At 33.0% G+C, this 23,676-nt stretch overlaps 3 protein-coding genes across 6 annotated transcripts; 1 reads left to right on the plus strand and 2 right to left on the minus strand.

The window, feature by feature from the left end:
• The first annotated feature begins 8,091 nt into the window (after positions 1–8,091).
• Positions 8,092–11,857, plus strand: LOC143452194 (uncharacterized). Its single transcript, XM_076953063.1, has 16 exons — positions 8,092–8,155; positions 8,408–8,495; positions 8,699–8,752; positions 8,912–8,991; positions 9,053–9,175; positions 9,264–9,383; positions 9,452–9,552; positions 9,657–9,691; positions 9,876–9,965; positions 10,095–10,174; positions 10,237–10,359; positions 10,470–10,586; positions 10,676–10,776; positions 10,878–11,066; positions 11,237–11,469; positions 11,602–11,857. The coding sequence occupies exons 2-16, from the start codon at positions 8,468–8,470 to the stop codon at positions 11,649–11,651; spliced, it is 1,524 nt and encodes a 507-aa protein (XP_076809178.1). The 5' UTR covers positions 8,092–8,155; positions 8,408–8,467; the 3' UTR covers positions 11,652–11,857.
• Positions 11,858–13,483: 1,626 nt separating this feature from the next.
• On the minus strand, positions 13,484–16,942 carry LOC143452255 (uncharacterized). 4 transcript variants are annotated; one of them, XM_076953147.1, is made up of 12 exons: positions 16,787–16,942; positions 16,507–16,569; positions 16,127–16,209; positions 15,946–16,056; positions 15,642–15,761; positions 15,477–15,569; positions 15,283–15,398; positions 15,004–15,201; positions 14,851–14,869; positions 14,640–14,778; positions 14,344–14,446; positions 13,484–14,166 (listed from the first exon to the last, which is right to left on the minus strand). In XM_076953147.1, the coding sequence occupies exons 1-12, from the start codon at positions 16,899–16,901 to the stop codon at positions 14,157–14,159; spliced, it is 1,170 nt and encodes a 389-aa protein (XP_076809262.1). In that variant the 5' UTR covers positions 16,902–16,942; the 3' UTR covers positions 13,484–14,156. The 4 variants fall into 4 exon arrangements, with proteins under 4 accessions (XP_076809262.1, XP_076809263.1, XP_076809260.1 ...); XM_076953148.1 differs by having other exon boundaries at positions 14,640–14,869; positions 15,004–15,175; positions 15,332–15,398; XM_076953145.1 differs by having other exon boundaries at positions 14,344–14,428; positions 14,640–14,869.
• Positions 16,943–19,047: 2,105 nt separating this feature from the next.
• Positions 19,048–22,591, minus strand: LOC143452464 (uncharacterized). Its single transcript, XM_076953456.1, has 10 exons — positions 22,293–22,591; positions 21,976–22,047; positions 21,329–21,411; positions 21,148–21,258; positions 20,832–20,951; positions 20,666–20,758; positions 20,499–20,587; positions 19,810–19,995; positions 19,417–19,652; positions 19,048–19,281 (listed from the first exon to the last, which is right to left on the minus strand). The coding sequence occupies exons 1-10, from the start codon at positions 22,456–22,458 to the stop codon at positions 19,172–19,174; spliced, it is 1,266 nt and encodes a 421-aa protein (XP_076809571.1). The 5' UTR covers positions 22,459–22,591; the 3' UTR covers positions 19,048–19,171.
• Positions 22,592–23,676: the final 1,085 nt, after the last annotated feature.

Genomic DNA, 23,676 nt, shown 5'->3' on the forward strand with positions numbered 1-23,676 from the left:
AGAGCTTCCCATTAATGTGCAATCATACATTGAATTTGCTTAAATGCAAACCTGTGATACATGATCCGTGTTGTACTTGTGCGGGTAAATGTACGTAGTTGCTGTTGTCCGTCACTGTCCAATACATGTATTTAGTATCTGTAGACATCATACATTGTGATTAGTAAATTTTTGCTGCCACGAGACCAGTGAATATTCTAACAATTATTCTCCATTTACTGTGATGTGCGTTTAATTTTTGTAAACACTTCCAAATGTCAGAAATAAGTGTTTGTCTCCATGTATTTGCAGCCACGAGACCAGCGAATCTTCAACTCAATGTGCGTTTTAACAATTATTCTCCAAAGCTCTCTATTTTTATCACATCGACTGCGATTTAGTGTTTTGCCACCATCAGACCAGTTTTGTTTATTGTGATGTGCATTTAATATTTGTAAATAGGCTACTTTCCAATGTCAGCCAGCAGCAACCCATTTTGTGTTAAATAAGTGCATTTTGTTTTAAATAAGTTAAACTTTTATGAAATTTTAACAAAACTGTCTGTAAAAGTAAATTAATTAAAAAATATAGGCCTAATATTGCTGTTGCCAGTTTATTCTGTACAAATTACATAAAAACAAAGTTACAAATTTTAACAATCATCTTCATCAGCATCGCTCAATTGATGCGCCGAACGGCCATGTCAGCAACCAGTGACAGACTTTCAATTTGATTTAAGTTGAATTTAAGCCGAATTTTCATCTCTTAAGGAATAAATGACATTGAAATTGCTATTTTTTATATCATTACGAAACAAACTAATTGCATCATGTCTAAATTATTCATCTGCTACTTAATCCTAATCATTTTTCAACCGCCCGTGATAGTATTAAATTATTAGACTGTAATACAAAAACGAAACCTATACCATTTTTTTCTTGCCAAGGTTGCCTTTGATAATCGTAGCCGCGAATTAATCTTATCACCATGTGTCAACTTTTATTGTAAGTTTGTTTTGTAACGTAATTGCTAACATAGACAGTAACCATAACAATACTTTTATCACGATTTTGTGACTTTAAGTTAAGTCATACGTAGTGTTGTGTATTTTGTGTGTGCTTAGTCGTTGATTCTTTGTTTTCTTTTGCGGATCAGTACAAATATTTGTTTAATCATGTAATGCTTCATGGCACAGACATTTTGCTGCCAATCCATTAACGTTCAGTCCCAGGCGTGTTTTTCTATGATTATTCATTTCGTTTTTACATTCCAGGCAATCATATGATCCCACCGGCAAGCCACGTTAATTGGCCGCATTCCTTTCACAATCGATCTGCCAAGTTATATAAACTCCACAATGCAGTTTACAGTGTACGTTATCTAGTTTACACGTGGATGTATTTAGGTTTGCTGAAGACAATACGCATCAGGATTTTTATTAAGTCGACCGCTTTTCATCTATATTTTTTCTTGTTAATTATGCGATTTTTATCGAAATCAAGAATTAACAAATTAAGAATGTTTGGTTAACATTTACAGAGATTGGAGAAATGATGAAGTAGTTTCAGGTAAATATCTGGATGATTTTTCAACAATGTCGTTCACTGATTTCTGCACAAATGCCCCTATTCCACGCTTGTAAAGATGACCTTGTTGAAAAGAGTGCAATCTTCAACGGTCATCCATTAACAGAATTTGGTCTGAGAAGAAATGAAGAATAAAAAAAGTAATTGGAATGATTCATGGTTGTGCAATTTTCCTCTTTTAATCCTTTACTTGGTTGTCTCCCAATACTGGGTGTGTCTGAAATTAAACATCTGGTTTCTAGACAGTCCAGCAGTTCAAAATATATTTGAAGAACTGTTTGCTGTAGAAGATGTTTAACTCGCTTTAATTTCATCTTACAGAACAACAAGCCACGGTGGAATAAGCTGGTCCGATTTTTTCACTTTGTTTTTGGATTGGAATCTGAAGACATGCAGTTACTCTTTGATCTCCAGTGTCATAATGCTTGTTGGTATCAGTATTGCTTGCTGACAAGATGTCGCCATCAGCAACAAGGAAGTTTGTTACTGGTGTGCGTTTAATGTGTAAATAATAAGTGTTTGCCGCCGTCAAATCCATTTGATTGTTCTCTACTTGATGCTTTTAATCTTTACATACGTCATTTGACCACAGACCTCTAGATGAGAACTCTGTTGCTATAATCTACAACCTGTAAATAATCATAATCTACAACCGGTAAATAATCATGTTATTGATAATTTTGTTTTTTTGTTTGCGTATCATTAACGGCCATCACAAAAGTTTCAGCATTTTTAGATATTTCGTTAAGATTTCAATGAAAATGCCTCCCTGTATATAGTTAGTATTGGTGTAGTAATGTATTTGTGTCTATGTTGTCCAAGCTTATGCCATCTTTAGGCCAACTTTGTGCCTACAGCATGTTCTACTTTTACAAGTGCAAGCCGTCATCGCAAAAGTTAATATTTGTGCTGGCTGTGCTTTCAATATTTCACTGCCAAAGCCTCATATACTGCCTTGAAAAAGAAATAAAGTATATGTACTGTTACAGTAGATGGATTCGACATTTGTGTTTTCAATGCTGGCAATAAAGAATTGTAGAAAATTTAGTATCATAATAGTATCTTAAGTAATTCAGTACTTTAAATTATCACATTAGGCCACTGACAAGCTGGTGGTTGCCACATTGGTCGGAAATCGTGAATGGTCACTTTGTATCGGACATCACACAACTAACAATTTCAAATCGAATCTTCAACTAATTGCATATGAGATGTGCTCTTGGTTAAGGAAAAATACATAAATTTCACACTGTTATGCCTCAAAACGGAAATAAAGTATATATTCATTTACACTTGATGGTTTCGGCTTTTGTTCTTTCAATGCTGTCGTTAATAAGAATTGTAAGAATATAGTATCATAACATTATCGTTATTAATTTAGTATTTTAATATCATTATTTAGCTTTAATACCATGTTAGGCCACTCGATTTTTTTATTAATGGTTGGTTATTAAAGTTAAGCAATGTCGTAAAATTTGAGATGGACTTTTCGGGAAATTAAACGTAATCAGTTCACCAAAGACTGAATAGAAGAAGAGGTTTTAAGTCTTATTCGTCTCAGGTGAGTTAAGTTTATACAATGAGGATGACGCAAGGAATAGAATACGTTGGATCTTCTATATGGATAAAAAAATCGATATGATTTATTTCATTTAAAAATGGGTTTATATTTCATAAAATAAAATTTAAATAAAATTTATTTAGATAAAATTTATTTCATTTAAATATAAATATGACCAGTATAAATACACCAAGAAAATAAAGGTTATCGACCAGCTTCTCCGAATTCAGATCTCAATTTCATTTCAAATTCAATCCAAATTTTTATCTCACTGGGCGAATAAAAATGTATTTAAATTACAGAAATTATTTGTCAAAAGTATAAAAGATTCATATTTTGTTATGCTTGCTTGGTGTTTCTTTGCATTAAGGTAAACTTGTTTTGGCATTGTGACCTACTTGTGGCATCACATGTTGAGTATATAGTAATTTGCTTGCTTTTATCTGCAACAAGATGCAAGCGTTTTTAGGCAACCCTCATAATCAAGTCATATTTTGGAGAATTTGCTCTTGTGGCCTAATTTAAAAAATAAAATTGTAACATTGTAATAAATGTAACGAATGAAACAGATCAGTTACAGTATAAAGACCTTTTGACATGAAATAATGTGTGTGTTCAAAAACGAATCATGTAAAAAGGTCTTTAGTTTACTTTAACTTTAAAAGTTTTTTATTAGAGTGACCAACTTTGCACAATTGCTTAACTCTTTTCTCTATAGCCTAACCGTTTATGATTACAGAATGGCCAGCTTTTTTGTAAATCCTTTTTGCGTGTATCAAGGCAATGAGATATTACAATAGAATTTAGCTAATTTTTCTCTTCATATTATTGTGAATTATATTGATATATTATTCAAGACAAACAGTATGCATTAGAGTGTTCTCTGTGCTGGTATGTGTTCTACTAATTGACACTTATTGGCGATCTTGCCAGGAAAATATTTTACTTGCTACGTTGATGTAGATGTTCGAAAAAATATTTGCACCAGCATTATACTTTATTATAACTAAAATTTTGGGTCAGCACAGACGTAACCAAGCACAAACAGGAACTTTTCTGAAGAAAGTTACACAAAAGAATTGGGTCTTCACCTAGAGGCATAAATTTACACATTTTTATAAATTTTACACATTTTACGCATTATTTGCACATTTTTTTTTACTGAACAGCAGTTGGCTAATGTTGGAAAATACTTACTGATATCAAACACACATCAGTCACAATTCAGAAAATTTAATGCTCTAATGGCGGCAAAACACTTTAAACTCACATGGAAATTGCTGATGGATTGCCAAAAATCAAATACAAAAATACACCTGGTGTGACGAAAGTAAACATTTAAAGCTTTTTACTTTTTAAATTCATCGCAAGCGGCTTACTCGTGGCGGCAGTTACTTATTTAAAGAAGGATTGTCTGATGGCTGGAGATGTTAAATTTATAAAATGCATATTATTATGTACAAGAAATTAATGGACAGTAACGAAAGACAGCAACTAATTCCAATTACCCGCACAAGTACAACACCAATTACAGATCACAGGTTGGCATTTAAGAAAATTCAACATGTGATTGATAAAAACGCTGAACTTCTCAAATTGACTATGGGTAATATTGACCCAGGGGTAAAGATAGCTGACACGCATGCAAGGACAGAAAAATACACCAAAATCAACCCACATGAACAAACCAATTATACTTATAATAGCAGCTAACATCCATATAAGACTGCACAAAATTTGTTTCAGGTGTCATTTTTTTTCAACAACTTTATGGATTGTTTGAAAATAACGGAACTATTTTCCTTGGAGAAACAACAACAAACACAAACATACAACAACCAACAGCAAAAACAGCAACCGGCCATCGACAATCAAACCTAACGGAATTGGTGAGTAGTCTTCATAAGTTCAGTGAAGAAATTGAACAAGTTTGCTTCTACGTTCAATTCATTCTGTTCCAAAAGGATGTAGGAAAACAATAATGTTGTGAATTGTCTAGAATTTAAGATAAAATGAGTGACGTCATAAATTCTTTATTATTGCCAAATTTCGAAGTTACTTCAGTCATACAATTGTTATTTTTTTGGGAGCCTAACCAAAATATTTACTCATGATTAAAGCTGAAATTCAATAAAATCAATATTACAATTAACTTGACAGACAATTAACACACAAGTCAACTCGCTTTTCAACTTTTTATTTTCATTTTCTGGCGAGTCGCTGATGCTTCCTTTGCTACTTGTGGTAACTGTGGTCACAGCTCAACACTTTTGGATCATCGTTTTCATCGCTTTCAAATTAGGCAACTTGAAAAGTAATCATCATTTTACCAACATTGTTCTGTAAAATGAACTTGTTGTCCGTTTTTGAACTGCTATTTTGCAAATAAAAATACTAAAACCCCACAAATTTGACCACAGGCATTGCAATAAAGAGCATTTAATACTTAACCAGCCATATATGGAAGTCAACATATAAATAGTAAGCCAATGAGCTTAATTTGGGTTAACATAAACTACATAACCTTGGCTCTAGCTCAAATAACATTGCTGCTATAGGGAAAGTTTTCAGAGAAACTAAACGCTAAGAAAATGCGAACTAAGAACTTCATCTGACCATCAAACGAGCGACTACTTTATATGTAAAATCTTAATAAACGCTGTTTTAACCGACCAAAAAAGTGCAAAAAGGTTGTGTATTTGCAAAATCACCTTACAGAGAGTAACACACTGTGGAAAGAATTCTAGAAGAATGCAGTTAATTAACGTGGACTGCTTTCTACGTCACACGAACGTGTGGAATGTTAAAATCATCTAAAGTGAGTTCAACAAATGCTTGTTCAACTAAAGAAAAATCTTGCTTTGACGCTAAACACTGACATGCTTTATTGCTGTCTAGTCAAAATTTACACGAAAACTAAAAATAAATTTATATGAAACAATCATAAAGCAAACCCTACCCGGGAACAATGTATAATTTATGTGATATTCCAAAACCTTGCACTACCCACCAAAACATTTACCTTGCACTACAGTCAATGCACATTAACGGACCATATACCAAGCCGACGTAAACAAACTGTAGCTTAATAACATGCGATTCCGCAACTAATAAATATACGTTATCGTCTCAGGAAATGAAAAAAATTACCCGACTTCAGGTTAAATCATTTCTAAATTGAGTGCTTGGATACTGGCATGTTTGCGCCTTCCGCTTCACTTGCGTATTCATAAACTTTCTTCAAAATTGGGCGTCGTTTTGTTTATTCCAAAAGCTCCCATCTTCCTCGGACTGCTGTATAACAAGCCCAACTTGATAAAATACTTCTTTAAAATTAAACAGAAAGTTGTTGAAAGCTGTAGCTTGTTCACTATTTGCTTTACCAATTATGGTTACTTAGATGATTACAGTAAGGCAATTAAGAATGTTTGAGATGTTACAAAGGATAAAATAAAAGTCGAAATGCAGCTATCTCTTGTGAATGTTTCTTATCAGTTATGAAAAGGTTGTGATGAAGTCATAATGAAGTCAACATTAGAAGACATGTTGGAAGCTCGATATTTGGTAAACGTTTGCAATCTAATTACCTCCAATTATCAAGATTCTATTTCAAGCGTCCTTGTGCCGTTAACACTGTTATAACTTATGACAAAAGCAAGATCTATACGGTTATGTTTCGGAGATCAAGAGACAGAGTGACTGATGGAAACACTGCAACTCCACAAGAACCAAAACGTCTGGAAAAGTAAATTTATGATAATCCCTCTATTTTTGACAGCGAACGCATCTTATACTGTGCATTAACTGAATAAAACAGTAAGAAATGGATATTAAGTTTCAGAGAGTTTTAAGGAAAAGATTTCATCACTAAAGTCCAGAATGTCAAGTTTGGTGATTGTCTCCAAGTCTAGTCATTCAGTTATTGATTGCGCTTTGAAATAGATCGTCATTCTTATCAGCGTCCTGTTCTAGTTCTTTAAGACTTCTAAAGTAGATGATTTTCAAGTTGAAAGAGAAATCAAAAGATGAAGTTTGAACGTTTACAAGAGACAAAGAAGCTGTGTGTAGAGGCCGACTTCTTCATTTGAAAGGATACAAATTCGCAATATTCAAGATGAGTCTACAACGAAACCACAAGCGCACTGAAGCTTGGAAATTTTGCTTTGAACGATAGCAGGTCTTCTTGTTATTCCTACTTGTCTCAAAACTTCTTCACTGTACCTGAAAGTAAACTTTTCGGGGAAACTCTAGTCAGTTGTAAACTTTGTAAATGAAAGAAAAGGAAAAAAAGCAATTACGAACTTGAATTATCTGACGTTGATGCCGCGGCTTTGCTGCCCAGGTAAGTGTTTGCGAGTGATTTACGTCTAATATAGTTTAATGAAATCGTTAGGATTGTACTGTAGTTTCTACAGCCAATGCTAAAATCTTGACCTTATCATCATCCAAAATCATAACAAAACATCCAACAAAGAAGCAAAATCATTTCAAACTTGAAATGTTAGTAGACACATTCAGTAAATGACAGACTATTCTATATCTGAATTTTTTTTAAGTTGACCGAATTTTGCAATCACTTTTACCAAATGGGCTAATTGGCTCTTAGAAATTTATTTCAAAGTAATCATTATGGAATTTTATTGCATTTTAATGCATTATGTGCATTTTATCAAACATTTTAGGGAAAGCAATGTGTTCCATGAATGTATCTATTAATTCATAATGTTCGTACAGTTTTTTAAACTTTGTCTATTTGATTGCTTCCATTCTTATTTTCAGTTTATGTTGCTCACTTTTGAGGGTATAATTAAGAGGTCATTTTAGTTAGATGTACTTCGTAGCAGTTTAACATTCCCCACGTTTCAAAGATGCCGCGGGCTGAACTCGTTTAGTTTATTTTCGTTTTCTAGTTTGTCCTCCGTTGTACTTCCCTGCACGCGCGGTCATTTAGGTTTGAGTGTTGAATAGTTTATATGTTGAAGAGACCTCTTATGTAATTGTTGTAGATCTTAGACCTTCCTTGTCTACGGTACAGCCGTTTGCATGTGAATGATTGTACATTGGGCTCCAGAAATTATCTTTACATTGAGTAGTTTGTTTTATTTAGTTTTAGTTACTTGTTCTTTTTTCGTCGAAGTCATTAACTAAGTCTCCCTTGGAGATTGCATTTTTTCTGCGATGTGACAGGAGTTACATGAAACATGCATTGACCAAAACGTAACAATGCAAACGTGCAGTTGAACTAAAATCAGTTTTGTTAAAATTTGTTTTTACTTTACAGAAAACGTCAGCGATAAACTTTTCGTTTGTGTTTCAACATTGCACCTTTCTGCCCGTTACTATGATGATAGAAAGTTCTTCCGATGAAGGTTAATTTGAACAAAATACTTAAATCAGCTGTTTGGTAAAACGTCAAAAATTAATTTTGGTTTTACGATTGTCGACAAACGCACAAACAAGCTTTTGCTGTTTACTCTGAGCAACTTCGCATAGTCCTTAATGCCGTATTAGCAGTTTCCGTGATAGTTAAAATGACCCTGCTTATTATTAATCAAAATATTAAAAATAACAGAAAATGAAATTGAGACGCTGGATGCTTTGGGAGGAAAATACTTTTGCAAGAGAAGTGAACAAAGTTTATTGTATTTTAGCTATTTGCTGCATATTTTTACATAATTTGGAAGCGTATTGTGTTATTTAACTTTATCTTAATGTCAAGGAAATCATAAAGATTTCCAATTTAAAAAAATGAATAATTTTCTAAATTCATTATTTCGCTTTGCAGAAAAAAAAGTAGAAAAAATTTCGGAAGGACGATGTTGGTTTCCTCCAGTAGCAATACGACTTGTATACGAAACCTGCGCGGTATTCATTTGACTGCTTTAAAATTTCTTTGTCGTTTTTGTGATGCATTATTTTGATGTAGATCGTGAGTTCCAGAGGAGGAGAATTCAAAATTGGCCCATGCACGGTCTCAATTCCAAAAGAAGCTTTACTAACTCCCTATGAGTTCAAGTTCATGTTACTTTATGGAAAAGCGCGTTTCAAGGTTGAAATGAACTAGCTAACTTCTAACTAAATTATTTTAAACTAATCTTTTAGACTTTCTAGACTAACTTCTTCTTCTTTTGCATAAGAGCCCTGAAGAGCGTGTTGTTACACCAACTTTAGATTGCATGCCAGCACATAGTTTTTTGGAGTCAGTAACCGTAACGCTTCCAGCATTCCATGATCATGACAGGTCATTTACAGTGAATGTAAGTTGCCAAAACGAAAATAACCACTCTACTTTCGCCGATAGTTAAGTAAGCAGCATATATTTTAGATGCAACGAAGCTATCATGGAATAAAGTGGGAACATTTCATGAAATTAAAAATCCATCCTGAAAATGACTACATAAGATTTACGACTAAAGATTTATGTTTGTAAGTATTGGATTTTCAATTTTACTTTTTAAATATTGATGTTTCCAATCTTCTGTTATATTTGCTAGATATTTCAAAACGCTTATATGCTGATCTTTTTTCAGGATTCGAGCGGTGAAACAAAACGAACAACATTCGAGTATTATTGATTAGTTATTACAGTATTACTGATTGGTTATCAACTTTAGTTTTTAAAATTTTCTGTTATGACAATGTTCATACGTTTTGTTTTACTTTAGACCGTACGAAAACGATTTGTATTTTATTGTTTTCAAGCACCCAATTTTCTAAACAACCTAATTACTTAATAAATTTTTCTATAGGTATTGAATGCAAAGCAAATAAAAAACAAAAAATAAAGAAAATTGAAAGTAATGAGCTCAACGCGTTAGGAGGGAAATACTTCAACAAAGGTAACAAGTTCTGAAATTCATTTACTATTTGCATTATATTAGTAATATGCCATTTTCCACTTTATAATTTAATTAAAAGCAAACAAAAATTTTAAAATATTTTTTCAAAATGGAACTTTGGTTTTGCAGCGAAAGAACTGGAAAAAATTTCGGAAGCACGGTGGTGGTCTCCTCCAGTAGCAATACGACTTGTATACGAAACCTGCGCGGTATTCATTTGCACTACTTTAAAATTCGTTTATCGTTTTCGTGAAGTACTGTTTTGATGTAGATCGTAGGAGAGAAAGGGGATGAAATCAGAGTTGGCCCATGCACGATCACAATTCCAAGAGGAGCCTTGAGGAAGACCTATGAGTTCAAGTTCATGTTACTTTACGGAAGAGAACGTGTTAAGGTTTTAGATAGGACGGTTGGAATCGTTTTTAATTGTTGTCATAAGTCATAAGTCATAAATAATGGCAGTCATAAGTTTCTCAAGATTGTCCTTGTTTTTTTTTGCACTAGGATCATGGTCATGTTGTCACACCAACCTTAGATTGCTTCCCAGCTCATGAATTTGAGAAGCCAGTAACAATACTACTTCCAACATGTTATGTTCGAGAAACTTTAGTTTCATTCACAGTAAGTATCACAGTAACTTAACAGGAAAAATACCATCCGTTATTACTTACCATTTACACATTTAAACATATAAGCAATATGCCTTTTAGCCACAAAGAAGCCGATACGGAAGAGTATGGGAAAATTTGAAAAGTGAAGATTGTCGACCTGGCATTCCTTTTATAACGTTTGAAGTTAAATCTTTATCTCTGTTAGTATTTAGTTGTTACCGTATAAATAGTGCACCTTTAAAAGTTTTGTCACGGTGAGCAAATATTTAAAATTATTCCTTTGCTAATCAATTCTTTCTAGTTTTCGGGCGGTCATTGCAAGTGCCAAAATATTTCATGTCTGTAAAAAGCGGATGATATTTTTGTGCTACCGCCACCCAGGAGATGAAAGAGCTAAACCACACTTCACCTGGGAACTTCGTGATGACGTTATCCATTCTGATAAAATGTTGTTGCAAAGAGCCGGCTACCAAATAACATTTGATGTCGAGTTTGTATTTGAAAACTATATAACAACAATCTTAATATTTTTGACAGACAAAGTAACCTTCACATTTATTTACATATTTATATAATATTACTTCCTAAAGTAAACATAGCTGTAATAAGTGAACATCGTTCATATTGTAGGGTTTTAATCATTTTTCTTCTACTGTAAAGGGCAAAAGGAACCTTGAAAGTAAAGTTGGAAAGTCCGAACAATATCATCAAACCAATCACAAAGAGTGTTAAGGCCAACGACATTTTTGAGCAGGGATTTTTTCTGCGGGAAAATTTTTACCTTTTGGAGCACGTGAAACGTTCACAAATTGAGAATTTTTCCTACAAAATTTTGTGGAACAAAAAACTTGCTTGCAGTGAAAAACTTTCCTTTTCTGCAAATAGCACGGATAGTAAGTTTTTAGAATCTGGGTTTTTAATTTACTATTAAAGTTCGCTTGCAAATCTCTAAAACTTTTTAAATTCTGATGTGCAACCATGGATATCCCACGGATTTGCATGGAAATTATTATTTTAATTTTCAGACGATTCACGGTCATCATCCACCCCCATCCTTGAACCAAGTGACGGCTAAGTGAAGTGAACCGGTGGAAGTAAAGCTTACTTGGTTTCAAGAAATTATAAAGGCCTATTGTATTGTATTGTATTCTGTATTCTGTATTTTGAGTAAACATATATTATATTAGGCAAATTTGTGTGATGCATTTTGCAACTTCTGTTTCAGAAGTATATTTATTATTGTTTGGCCAAAAATGAAAAATAAACAAAGTAATCTTGCAGAAACAATACTTGTAAAATTTGATCAATACTTGTAAAATTACTATTAAAATTACAAATTACGGAAAATGTTGGATTCAACTCGTGTAGATAAATAGGTTAAGTCTCCAAAAAAATCAATACAAGATTGATCGATTCAAGATGCGTTTAAATAAACCTTCACAAACCTATGTTCATAACAACATAGGCCTTTACCAAGAATATAATAGTCGTGTAGAACTGACTGAAGTAGTTGCGGTTAATTAATGTCACGCTGTTATCCCGGTGTTTATTACGTCACGTCAAAATCTAGCTACTGTATGTGCTAAAACTTAAGAATTCACCCTAAATCGAATTTCATTTTTCATATATTTAAATAATTTCACGTGAAAGTTGTTTATCAGTTCCAATAACGTTTAAAGTTTTATTAATAAAAAAATACAAATCAAAAAAAAATCCAAACCTTCATAAATATTTCCATTTGATCTGGAATAAGTGCAATGAGCAGTTTCTTTCAAACGTGCTTTGTTCTATCATAAACATTTTAAAGTTAATGACATTGTTTCAATTATAATCAATCTGACGACAAACAATTTCAGGTCTATGTTCACTAAAGTGCAACTTTTACATGATAGCATTCCATCAACAGAGTCAATTTCATGATTTTGACAACATTTTGGAAGTCTTTCATCTAAATGACGCTGTGCGTTATATTCATAACCATATAATCGTATCCACAACTAATTGTTTTTATTTAATAAAACATTTATTTTTCACTTTTCAGAGTATTTACATAGTTTTGATGTTTAATATTTTTGTTGCTTAATATTTTCTGTTGTCGTTGCTGTTATTGTTGCTGCTGTTGTTGCTGCTGTTGTTGCTTTGTTACTTTGTTGTTTAATACTTTTTACATCTTATCTTTTGCTTCTTGCTTCTTTCTTCATTATTTGATAAATACCTATACATTTTTGACGAATTCTACAATAGGAATACCACCAATTTCATTTTTCATTTTAGCAATTACTTTTCTTGTTTTTTGAATCATAAAAATCTAATTTAAAAGTATAATTTCTAAAATCAGGCTTTTCTTTGTCCACCCCGAAATATTTGAATACTACTTCTGTTTCGATATTGTATTGTAATGAATCTGCGTCTATGTATAAGAGTTTTGCTTTGTAACCATATTTCTCTTTGATTTTGTTATAATACAAATCCTACGTCAATGTTTTCGAAAGTTCTAGGATACTCATGCCTACATAAGCTGGTCGTGCGATTGATGCGATGCGATTGAAATTCCATATCTTGATACTCCAATTCACGATGAGGCAAGAGAATTTAATAAAATCATTCTTATTCAACAAGACTATAATGATTCTGGATATGAAAGTTTAGAAAAATATCTGTAATTTTTCATGTTAAACTTTTTTAAAGATTATTATTTTCAAATTTTCATACTCATTTTAACCCTTAAACGTAACGTGACCACATGACCCCGTGACCACACTCAAAGTCATAAGACCTAATTTAAAGTCATTTAACCTTAAAGACATGTAACCCCAAATTCTATTGTGTAATTGTCCTGATCCCACACTTTGAAAATTCTACTTTTTGCTGGTTCCAACATAAATCATAATACTCTACTCATTTGAAGCCAAAACCTTTTTATATGCAACACACCAACAGGTAGAATCCAAAAAAAAACTCACAAAACACACAATTTCTTGATTGAAATGAATAAACTTACAAGCAAAATCACTCAGAAATGCAAATTCGTAAAATCAAATTCTATTCAGTAGACTACACCGGTACCGATTTCTTTGCGAGTCTTTCAGTGAAAATGGTTTAGCCATTCCCAAGCTTAATTGTGGTAATTTATAATACCCTTCCGTTGAGTACATATAAATATTATTTATTGAAATTGTAGCATATTGTGTACAAATTAAAATATTTCGAGCTTTAAACATACGTACTCTTACTAAAACAGCGCATTAACAGCAATTGGTAGGATGCCAATACCTTAAATGTAACACAGATAAAAGTATATAATTGAACAACCAAATAAAAACTTGTGGATGCATCACGCTCAAAAAAACTTTTCCAATAAATCTTGATAAATAAATAATTAAATTAATTTACCAGGATTTAAATTCATGCTTTACAAGAGATACTTTATATGAAATACACCAATTATCCAGGAGCTAATTTCTGAACGAAAGTGAAAACGCTGTTTGGTCATCAGAGTAGTTGTATTTGGTGATGTGACAATGGATCGTTTATTTATAACATTGTTTTGTATTCAGTACAGTTTGATGGTGGACCAATATTACAAAAACCTGTAAAGGCGAATCATGCATAAATAATAAATTACCGTTGGTTTGATTACAGTTAACAGTTTAACATAGAAAAGGTTTAAAACACATAAATTTTTTGAAGAGACTTTTAAATCAATCCAGCAGCTTACTTTTGCAAGTAATGGTTTGGTTTGATACATATTGGAATTTTTTGTTTACCGGTAAAATGGAAGCCAGCTTCGTACGATGCCCCATAAAGATTTTTCATCCATTTTTTCCTTTTTCTCAAACGTTGGAGCAGTATCTGAAGTATGCCAGTTGACTAAACATAGCGAACTAATAGAATATATGCAACTCACTCTATTTTGTCGTGAAAGCAAGTGTACTATAGTGTTTTATGAAATGTTATGATAAATATTATGCATAAAATAGCTTCGAAAGATAACCACGTAGTACTATTAACCACAACCAATCAAAAAATCAATAGTTGTTCGCAAAATTTAACAAAAACTCACCTGGGATGATGTTCTCGATATAAGTGCAAGTTGGCGCAATAATGCTTTTTGTCGGCACATATTTTATCATGCATGTGCACATGTCAGGGTCGAGTAGGTTTTTCTCAATTTGGAAATTTTGCCGCAAAAAAAATCCTTGCTTAAAAACATCCTCACTTTCAATGTTTATCTTATCAGGTTTTATTTTTGCTTTGTAATGCGTAAAGGTTACCTCCAAATCTTTTCCTGACCTTAAAAACATTTTGTTTTATTCTACCTTTTTACACAAATAACTGTAAACTGCTAGTCTCTTTTAATCAACTGGTTTGCCAACGTCTTAAGCCAAGTGGTAAAATTATTGGTTACTCCTCTGTAGTTTCGAAACCTTATGGTTAGATTTTCTCTGAAACATTTTTCGTTGTTCACTAAATCATTAGAATCCATGACTTCATCACGAAGTTCCCAAGTATATTCTGGAAGGTCGGATGGGGAAGTCGAGGCGCACCGATGACGGTAACAAATTAAGAGCATGTGTTTCACCAGCAAATTGAATTGCCCTGGAACAAAGCAATCAACTCGAAGCCTGCAAAATTTAATATTTCTAGATTTGTTTACTTACTCAACCATGCTCATAAAACATTATTTATATAACAAGTCACTTAACCAAGATAAAGAATTCACGAGAAAATTCATAGGTCTAGGGCCTTCATCACCATGTCTATAAGCGTTATCTGGTATTCCCGAAACATTCCTTTGGGAACTATACCATAACCTACGTCCCTGCAATATCAAAAGATATTGGATATGCACTGGTGAAAAATGGAAAAAATAAGTTTTTATTTTCTTCCACACTGAAACCTGGTGTGAAGATGCGCCATCTACTGGAGACACTGGTTTTCCTGAAGATGCCGGCGCGGCTTGCCATGTTTTTCCATTCTGACTTACATGTGGCTGAAACACACCATTCTGGTTTATACACATTGCTAAAATTAAAACAATAAATTCGTCATTTTTAAAACTCACTTTAACTGAAGTTTCCTTTTCGGGAACATAACATGTTGGAAACTGCACAACTAATGGCTTTCGAAATTCGCTTGCTGGAACACAATGCAATGCTGGCGTAAGGACCAGCTCATCAGGGCTCTATTTGCAAAGAATCGACCAAATTTTAAAACCACGTACTATTGTATTCAAAATGTTAAAAACTAGTTGGCGTAAGTATACAATATAATGCAGTAAATCTGTAAGATTGAGCATCTCCCTACAATATAATTGGTAATTAGTACAATACAAAAGCACACAGTAAGTATAAGTGGTAATTACAAACCTTTCCATAAAACAACGTGAACTTAAACTCGTAGGTGCTTTCCAAAGCATTTTTTGGAAAGCTGACCTTGCATCCACCAAAGCTGACACAACCTCCATTTATACCAATGATCTGTAACAACAATAAATATAAGAAATACCTTAAGATCTTTTATGGTATAATGGATTTATCATACACATACCGCGCATTTTTCGTAAGCGAATTGTATTTTTATGGAGGTTGACCAGCATCTTTCGATCGACGATGATTCGACATGTTTCTTGTCTGCACAAAATACAATTAGTTTTAAAAAGCTGTAATAGGCGACGCCAGAGATTGAATTTTATGACAAATCACTCACAAGATCAAGAGAACAATCATTTGTAGAAATAGAAACTGCAATACCGAGAACTAAACTGAGATATATCTTATTAATTTCTGTAAAGCTATCACACTTTTGTAACTGTACTACTAAATATATTTCTAAAAATACATTTCTAAGAAATACTAACTAGAAGGCAGAGAAGCAAATTACAAGACAGATTAAGAGTAGACGAAAATTGCAACCAGCTTAAGTTTCACCTTTTTCGTGTGGAAATATTCCTCCCAATGATTCAAAAGATTCTTGTTCGTTTTTTTCTGGCTCTAGTGTACAAATACTGAACTTCAGTTTAATTCAATTACTTGAAAAATAGGAACCGCTTTAGTTGCTACTCGGCATTTTCGACCTATGCAAAATTGTTTATAAATAAATTTTATAAAAACAAACTAAGACTATACAGGTTTGTGTTTAGCAATGTTAAAAAAATTGACAAGAACGAATGTAAGTGAACTTTTTCTTTTGGCTTTACAATAATAATACCCGACACGTTGTAGAAATCTGCCGGAAGAAGTTTGGGAAAATTCCACAAATCATTCTTGGCTCTATCATTGAAAATACTGTAAACATTCGTGCTGAGCAGTTTGCCTGTCGACATCGTTTAATCAAATTAGTAATTTACGAAACATTTATCAAGGTTGTCCTTTAAAATGAAAAAAGAAAATCTTAACAAATATTTTCTGAATGTTCTTCGCGTTGTACTAACTTGTAAAATAGTGCATAAGCTTAAAAAGAAATCAGTGTGTTTACCGTATTGATTCTCAGTTTAAATTGATTCAAAAAAACCTTTGGTTAAATCTATTACACACTTGGCATTTATCAGAATACTAGTAATAACAAATGTCAAAAGAATTCAAAACACAGATTGAAAGATTTACTTTTGCCTAATAACATACAACTATAAAAAAGACCATTACCCTACAGTACAGGCCTACTTGCACATCATGAAAGATTAGAAGCTTACTACAGCTGTAAAAGAACATGTGCTACTACCGAGTACAAACGCAAACATTTAACTACACCGAATTAATCTCATTAAATAAGATTATACGAAGTTTCAATACTTCGAAGATTATGTGCATTACTATTGTAAATATAAGGATCGAAAAATTACAAAAAACAACTTTATTGCTATGTAAGTGTTACACAACCTAGGTCTTTGTATCTATACTGAAACACGCGAAAGACAAACTTGCAACCTACTGCGAATGAAATTCAAAGAATGTAAGAAAAACGTAATTAACGTGGCCCGTCAGCAGAGTGCAGAATCACACAGAAGCGTGTAGCGCTAGAATCAAACAAAAAGATTATCAATTCTAATGATGATTAACTTCACTATTCTGAGTTATTTTTTTGCATTTAAGTAATCACGAGAAAAAAACTGTAATTAATACACATATACAAGGCTTACAATGAGTTGTTGTTGCAAAACAGTCTTCCGTAAACTTTAACTTCAAAGATCAAAGATAAAAATGTGTAACTTTTGCAGTTAAAAAGAAAAGTATTAAACGTTAAATTTTGCTGTAAAATGTTTAGTGAAAACAAAAGCGAAGAAAGCAAACCTCAAGCATAAGTCTACACCTGTTTACCATTTAATTTTCAACTTGAGAAGTAAAGATAGTGAGAAAAGCAAAGTGCTGCTTTACCGTACATATGAAACAAATATATGAAATTCTACATATTACTATTAACTCAAGTACCTACGTTGTAACGGTTGAAGTATTGCCTTCACAACGTTTAGATACCTTTTTTATGCTCAAGGAATTGTTTTAGACATTAAGATGCGATGTGCTTGTCATTGTTTTTTAAATTTATATTTTCATTTTCTGCAGGAATAATTATAAAATTTGTACTTAAACATAATGTTTAAACAATCGCGATCATGCCTAAACAAAGCTGATATTTTATGTTTACAAAAAAATGACTGAACGAAAATAATCAAATTACTCTTTCACAACGATCAGTACTTGCAAAAATACGTGAAATACTACATTCAATGGTTGGATACATGGGAAGTCTGCAACCAAACCAACATAAAAGGTTGATTGAGCTACGGTGCGTTTAGTGAACTTTCACAAACGTTGTCGTATACCTTGCGAGATAAACCGCCACAGACGATAGTGACAGTACATAGATGCTTTCAAATACATTTTAGATAGATTTGTTATAACAACAAAGGATTTTTATGGAATATTTGGTGGCCAGATAAACCTATTACCAAAATATTGCATTCGGTGCAAGCAAACAAGGCCAATTAGATAAATGTCAATACAGTGAAAAACATTGCCTTAAATGTAACTCATATAATGGGAGTGACTTGTTAAGATTTTTCATTTGAAAAACCTGCCAGAAACCCCATTATCAAACGCCACTTTATTATAGAAAAACCATAAACAAACTGTTTAGATTTATTGAGAAACAGTTATTCAAATTTTTTCGAAAAAATAATTCTGTACCCACATTTTATAGTGATGAAGATGACTTATCAATGTATACTAAAATGATTTAAATTCATTTATTGTGAGCAAAACTGCAAAAATTTTAAAAGCGATCTAGTTTTATCCAAGATGTATTTTTTAGAACAATTTAAGTGATGAGACAAACGCTGTTCTCTTGTTATAGTTATGAAATAGATTGTTTATTTCTTTTTTTTAATGCACGTCTGACTTAGTAGATAATATTACCAAACATTAAAACTCAAATCCTGTATAGCTAATATTCAACCGTTGCTTTGATTACAGTTAACAGGTTTATTTACACAAAAGTTGACAACACTCATTTCTCATAAACAGATTTTGCAATCTATCTGATTGCATAATTTTACAGGTAATGGTTTGGGTCGGGAGGGCACACATTGAAATTTTGCGTTCAAAATCCAAGCAGGTTTCGAACTAACTCCAATATTGTTCTTCTTCTTCTTCTTCTTCTTCTTTCCACTGTTTCAAAAACTCTCCCAATTCTGAAGACAGGCGGCTCGACTGAAAACATGAAACTTTCATTTAGTGAACTTTCATTTTGTGTCGTGAAAGAAGACGTACGGTAATGTTATAACATGAAATATATTTACAAATATTAATATATCTACGCATTAAGCTCAAACAAACAAAACTCACCTAGAAAGATATCACATAAAAAATCAATATTCATTACACGAACATTGTTATTTCTAGACACGAATGTTATCGTGCATTTGCAGCCCGAAAGGTCAAGTGCGTCTTCTTTTAAAATTAGGAATTTTTCCCGCAAACAAAATCCTTGCGCAAAAACATCCTTGCTTTTAATGCTGGTTTTCAAAGGTTTCACTTTGGCATTAGGATGAGAAAATACCACTTCCAAATCTTCTCCTGACCTTAAAAACATTTTGTTTTATTCCGCCTTTCTTCACAAATACAACCATTCTACACAATACAACCAGCAGAACTACCAGTCTCTTGTAACCAAGTAGTTTGCCAACGTATTAAACCAAGTGGTAAAATTGTTGGTTACACCTCTATTACTTTCAAAACCTGATGGTTATGTGGTTTCTGACACATTCTCTTTCGTTCAATAAATCATTAGCATCAATGACGGCATCGCGAAGTTCCCAAGTGTATGTTGGAAAGGACATGACGTTTGGATGAATGTAAAATATTAAGACCATGCGCTTAAAAAGTGAATGGAATTGCTTTATATCAGCGCTATCAACTCGAAACCTGAAACATTCAAAATTTCTTGATATGTTTGCGTATTCCCAGGCTTGTCCATGGGACATTTTTTTCTGTCCCATCTCATCCTATCCCATAGCAATTCATGCCTGTCCCATCCCATCCCATCCCATCCCATCCCATGCCATCCCATCAAAATACAATTCCATAAATGTTATTAAATTTATGGAAATTTAAGTCTAATGTCTATTAGAATTGACTACATGTACAAAGAGAGATACAAAACGACAAAATTTATTGACTTTGTTAACTTTAAAGTTCAGAAAAGTTGTCTATCTATGACAATTTATTATCATTGGTACTCATATTCCGAGTCACTGTGCTCATTTAGCAAATTTTCAATGCCATGGGAATTGCAATTCGTGCTGTTCCATCCCATCCCATCCCATGGGACATTTCCCATGGGATTCCCGTGGGAATCCCATTCCCATGGACAAGCACGGTATTCCACAATGTGCTTGTAACATTTTTTATATAAAAAATGAACTAACCAAGATAAAGATTCCAAGGCAAAAGTTATAGGTGGAGGACCTCCGTTATCAATATGACCATCATCGTTACCTGACGATCCTGTAGGCAGCTGTAATATAGAATGATGTTGGATATGCAGTGTTGCAAAATTGAAACAATAAGTTTTTATTTTCTTCGACACTGAAACCTGATTTGTAATTGCACGATGTTGTCCAGATAATGGTTTTTCTAAAGACGTCGACCCGGCCTTCCATGTTTTTCCATTCTGACTGAATTGTGGCTAAAACACAGCTTTCTGGTTTATACGCATTTCGAAAATTAGAAACAAAAAGTTCTCTTTTTGTGAAACTTACTCTAACTGAAATATCCTCTTTTAGAACATAACATGTTGGAAGCTGCACGATTATTGGCTTTCGAATTTTTATCGCTGGAACACAATGCAATGCTGGCGTAAGGACTAGCTCATCAGGGCTCTATTTGCAAAGAAACGACCAAATTTTAAAACCACGTACTATTGTATTCAAAATGTTGAAAATGAATGTTGAAGTAAGTGTGCAATATAGTGAATGCAGTATATGCAGTAAATCTGTAAGATTGAGCATCTCCCTACAATATAACTGGTAATAAGTACAATATAACAACAAACAAGTATAAGTGGTAATTCCGAACCTTTCCATGAAACAACGTGAACTTAAACTCGCAGGTGCTTTTCAAAGCATTTTTTAGAATGATGACCTTGCATCCACCAAAGCTGACACAACCTCCATTTATACCAATGATCTGTAATAAAGATAAATATAACTAATACGATAGAATCAATTATGGTATAATAGATCTTTGATACACATACCGCACATTTTTCGTAAGCGAATTGTATATCAATGGAGGTTGACCAGCACCTCTCAATCGACGATGATTCGACATATTTGTTGTCTGCACAAAATACAATTAGTTTAAAACAGCTGCAATAGGCGACGCCAAAGATTGAATTTCATGAACTAAAATGGTTGCAATAAATTCTCCTACTTCGGTATTTGAAATTGTTTGTAGTAACCCAAGCAAGTTCGTCAAAAAAGATATATATAAGTTGAAGCAAAAAGCTTTTATAAACATATCTACTGTTTAGTATAGAGTATATAGGTATAGTACAACTTCAGAGTATTGATTTAAGCGATTTACATTCATACAACATATGTCGGTTGCAAGTTAAGAAATTAGTATAAAGCAGCTGTAGTATAGTACTACTATATGTAGTAAGCGACTCCAAAATTTCACTTTGTTTTAACAATCTATCACAAGAGCAAACGAACAATCATTTCTAGAAGTATAAACTAGTATAACGAGATCAAAGCTAAGGTATATACCTGTATTATCAATTTCAATAAAACAATGACGCATTCATACGCATCCTACTAAACAAAACAATAAAAATACTTTGAAGAAATACATTAATTTAGAACACAGAGATATAAACTACAAAAGTAGAGAAAATGCAACCGGCTTCACAAGGAAATAGTCCTCCCAATGCTTTAAGATAATTTTCTTCTTCGATTTTTGGTTTTTCTGTACCTATGGTAAACATTACTTTAATGCAATTATTTGAACAAAAAATAAAAATAAAACATTTTAGTTCCTGCTCTGCATTTATATCCAATTCACAAATTTTTATAAAAAGAATTGAAATATTTTTAACTAAAAACATAGTAGCAATCACGACTACAGCTATTTGTTTAATAATGGTACAACCTGCTTTACAGAAGCGATAATAACAGAACATCAAATTTTGCCGAAATAAACAAAAATAAAAATGACACCTGAATCGTCGTCGAAGTCTTCCGGAAACGGAAAACGATCGGGAAAACTCCATGGGTCTTCTTTGACTCTTCGCTTGGAACCGTCAGAAATACTCCGGTTGAATATTTTCCTGTAGCTAGTACTCGCTTCTTGGTAATGTGGTGGTAGTGGTATATGCACTGACATTGTGCTAACTTGTAAATTAGTGCATACGCTTAAAAAATTTCAACATCATATCATATCATATTTATCATGTTTTATCATGTCATAGTACTAATAGCAAATGTCCAACAGATCATATATTAGATTGAAAAAATCACTTTTTGCCTGATATAATATAAATCAAGTCAAAAAGGTACAGTACAGGCCTACTAACACACCGTAAAAGACAAGAAGCTTAATACTGAGTATCAGTTAAAAATAAGTTTTACATAACCTAGGTCTTAGTATCAACACTGACACAGGCCCAAGATAAATTTGCAATCTACTGTGAAAGAAAATGCAACCAAAAGAATGTAAGACAAGGGTAATTAACGTTGCCCGCCCGCCCGCAGCATCACGCAGAAGCGTGAAGCGCAAGAATCAAGTAAAAATATTGTCAATTCTAATGATGATTAACTTCACCGTCCTATGTTAGTAAATCCATAAAAGCAATCGCGAGAAAGCGACTATAACACACATATACAAAGCATATAAAACGATTTACAGTGAGTGTGATAAACATGTCAACAGAAATAATGAATAGTGACTAGGTCAATAAATAGCAGCCGCGGGTAACCAGGCTTTACTTATCGGAGTTTGTAGTTGTTGTTACAAAACAGTCTTCCTTCCACTTTTGCTTTAAAGATCAAACATAAACATGCGTTAATTTTTTCAAAGAAAAAGAAAAGCATAAACGTTTCATTTTGCTTAAAAATGCTCAGTAAAAACAAAAGCGAAGAATTCAAGCCTCTTCATAAATTCCAGGAGGATATACCCACGGGAATATGAAAACGTAATCAAATCGATCAGACAAAAAATGCAGAAACAGCAGAAGTAGGACAAGAAATTAGCCTATCTTGTTCTGATTGGTCAAGTTTGTAAGCCAGCTGCAAGCGTTTGTTTGGAAAATCATTGGCCAAAAAAGCGAACTCCAAAAGACGGGATCTGGAAGAAAAACAACAGAACCTTCGACTTGTAAAAATTACCGGTGCTCAAAACGGTCACAGATTGATGAATGCGTTAGCCTGAATTTACTACGTTTTCTTTGTACTCCACCGTAACAACTCTTCCGTCTCTTTTACGTTTTTTGCTTTCGTATGACCTCACCATCATTTATGACTACTGTCGGAGTTGCAAGTTCATGTTTTCTGAAGAAAAGAAAGAAATGCTTAGCTACTGCATAACAAGCTAAAGCATGCATCC

The sequence above is a fragment of the Clavelina lepadiformis genome, chromosome 4, assembly GCF_947623445.1.
Source record: "Clavelina lepadiformis chromosome 4, kaClaLepa1.1, whole genome shotgun sequence".
NCBI lineage: Eukaryota > Metazoa > Chordata > Ascidiacea > Aplousobranchia > Clavelinidae > Clavelina > Clavelina lepadiformis.

Coding starts and splice junctions, on each gene's coding strand:
- LOC143452194 (XM_076953063.1), top strand. CDS start 8,468: ATGATGATAGAAAGTTCTTCCGATGAAG. Junction 10,777..10,877: donor GAAGTTAAATCTTTATCTCT/GTTAGTATTTAG, acceptor AATTCTTTCTAG/TTTTCGGGCGGTCATTGCAA. Junction 11,067..11,236: donor CAAATAACATTTGATGTCGA/GTTTGTATTTGA, acceptor TCTACTGTAAAG/GGCAAAAGGAACCTTGAAAG.
- LOC143452255 (XM_076953144.1), bottom strand. CDS start 16,901: ATGTCGACAGGCAAACTGCTCAGCACGAATGTTTACAGTATTTTCAAT. Junction 15,202..15,282: donor CTCGTGAATTCTTTATCTTG/GTTAAGTGACTT, acceptor TAAATTTTGCAG/GCTTCGAGTTGATTGCTTTG. Junction 14,870..15,003: donor AGAGAAAATCTAACCATAAG/GTTTCGAAACTA, acceptor AATGTTTTTAAG/GTCAGGAAAAGATTTGGAGG.
- LOC143452464 (XM_076953456.1), bottom strand. CDS start 22,458: ATGTCAGTGCATATACCACTACCACCACATTACCAAGAAGCGAGTACT. Junction 21,259..21,328: donor TCGCTTACGAAAAATGTGCG/GTATGTGTATCA, acceptor TCTTTATTACAG/ATCATTGGTATAAATGGAGG. Junction 20,952..21,147: donor TCACGTTGTTTCATGGAAAG/GTTCGGAATTAC, acceptor CTTTGCAAATAG/AGCCCTGATGAGCTAGTCCT.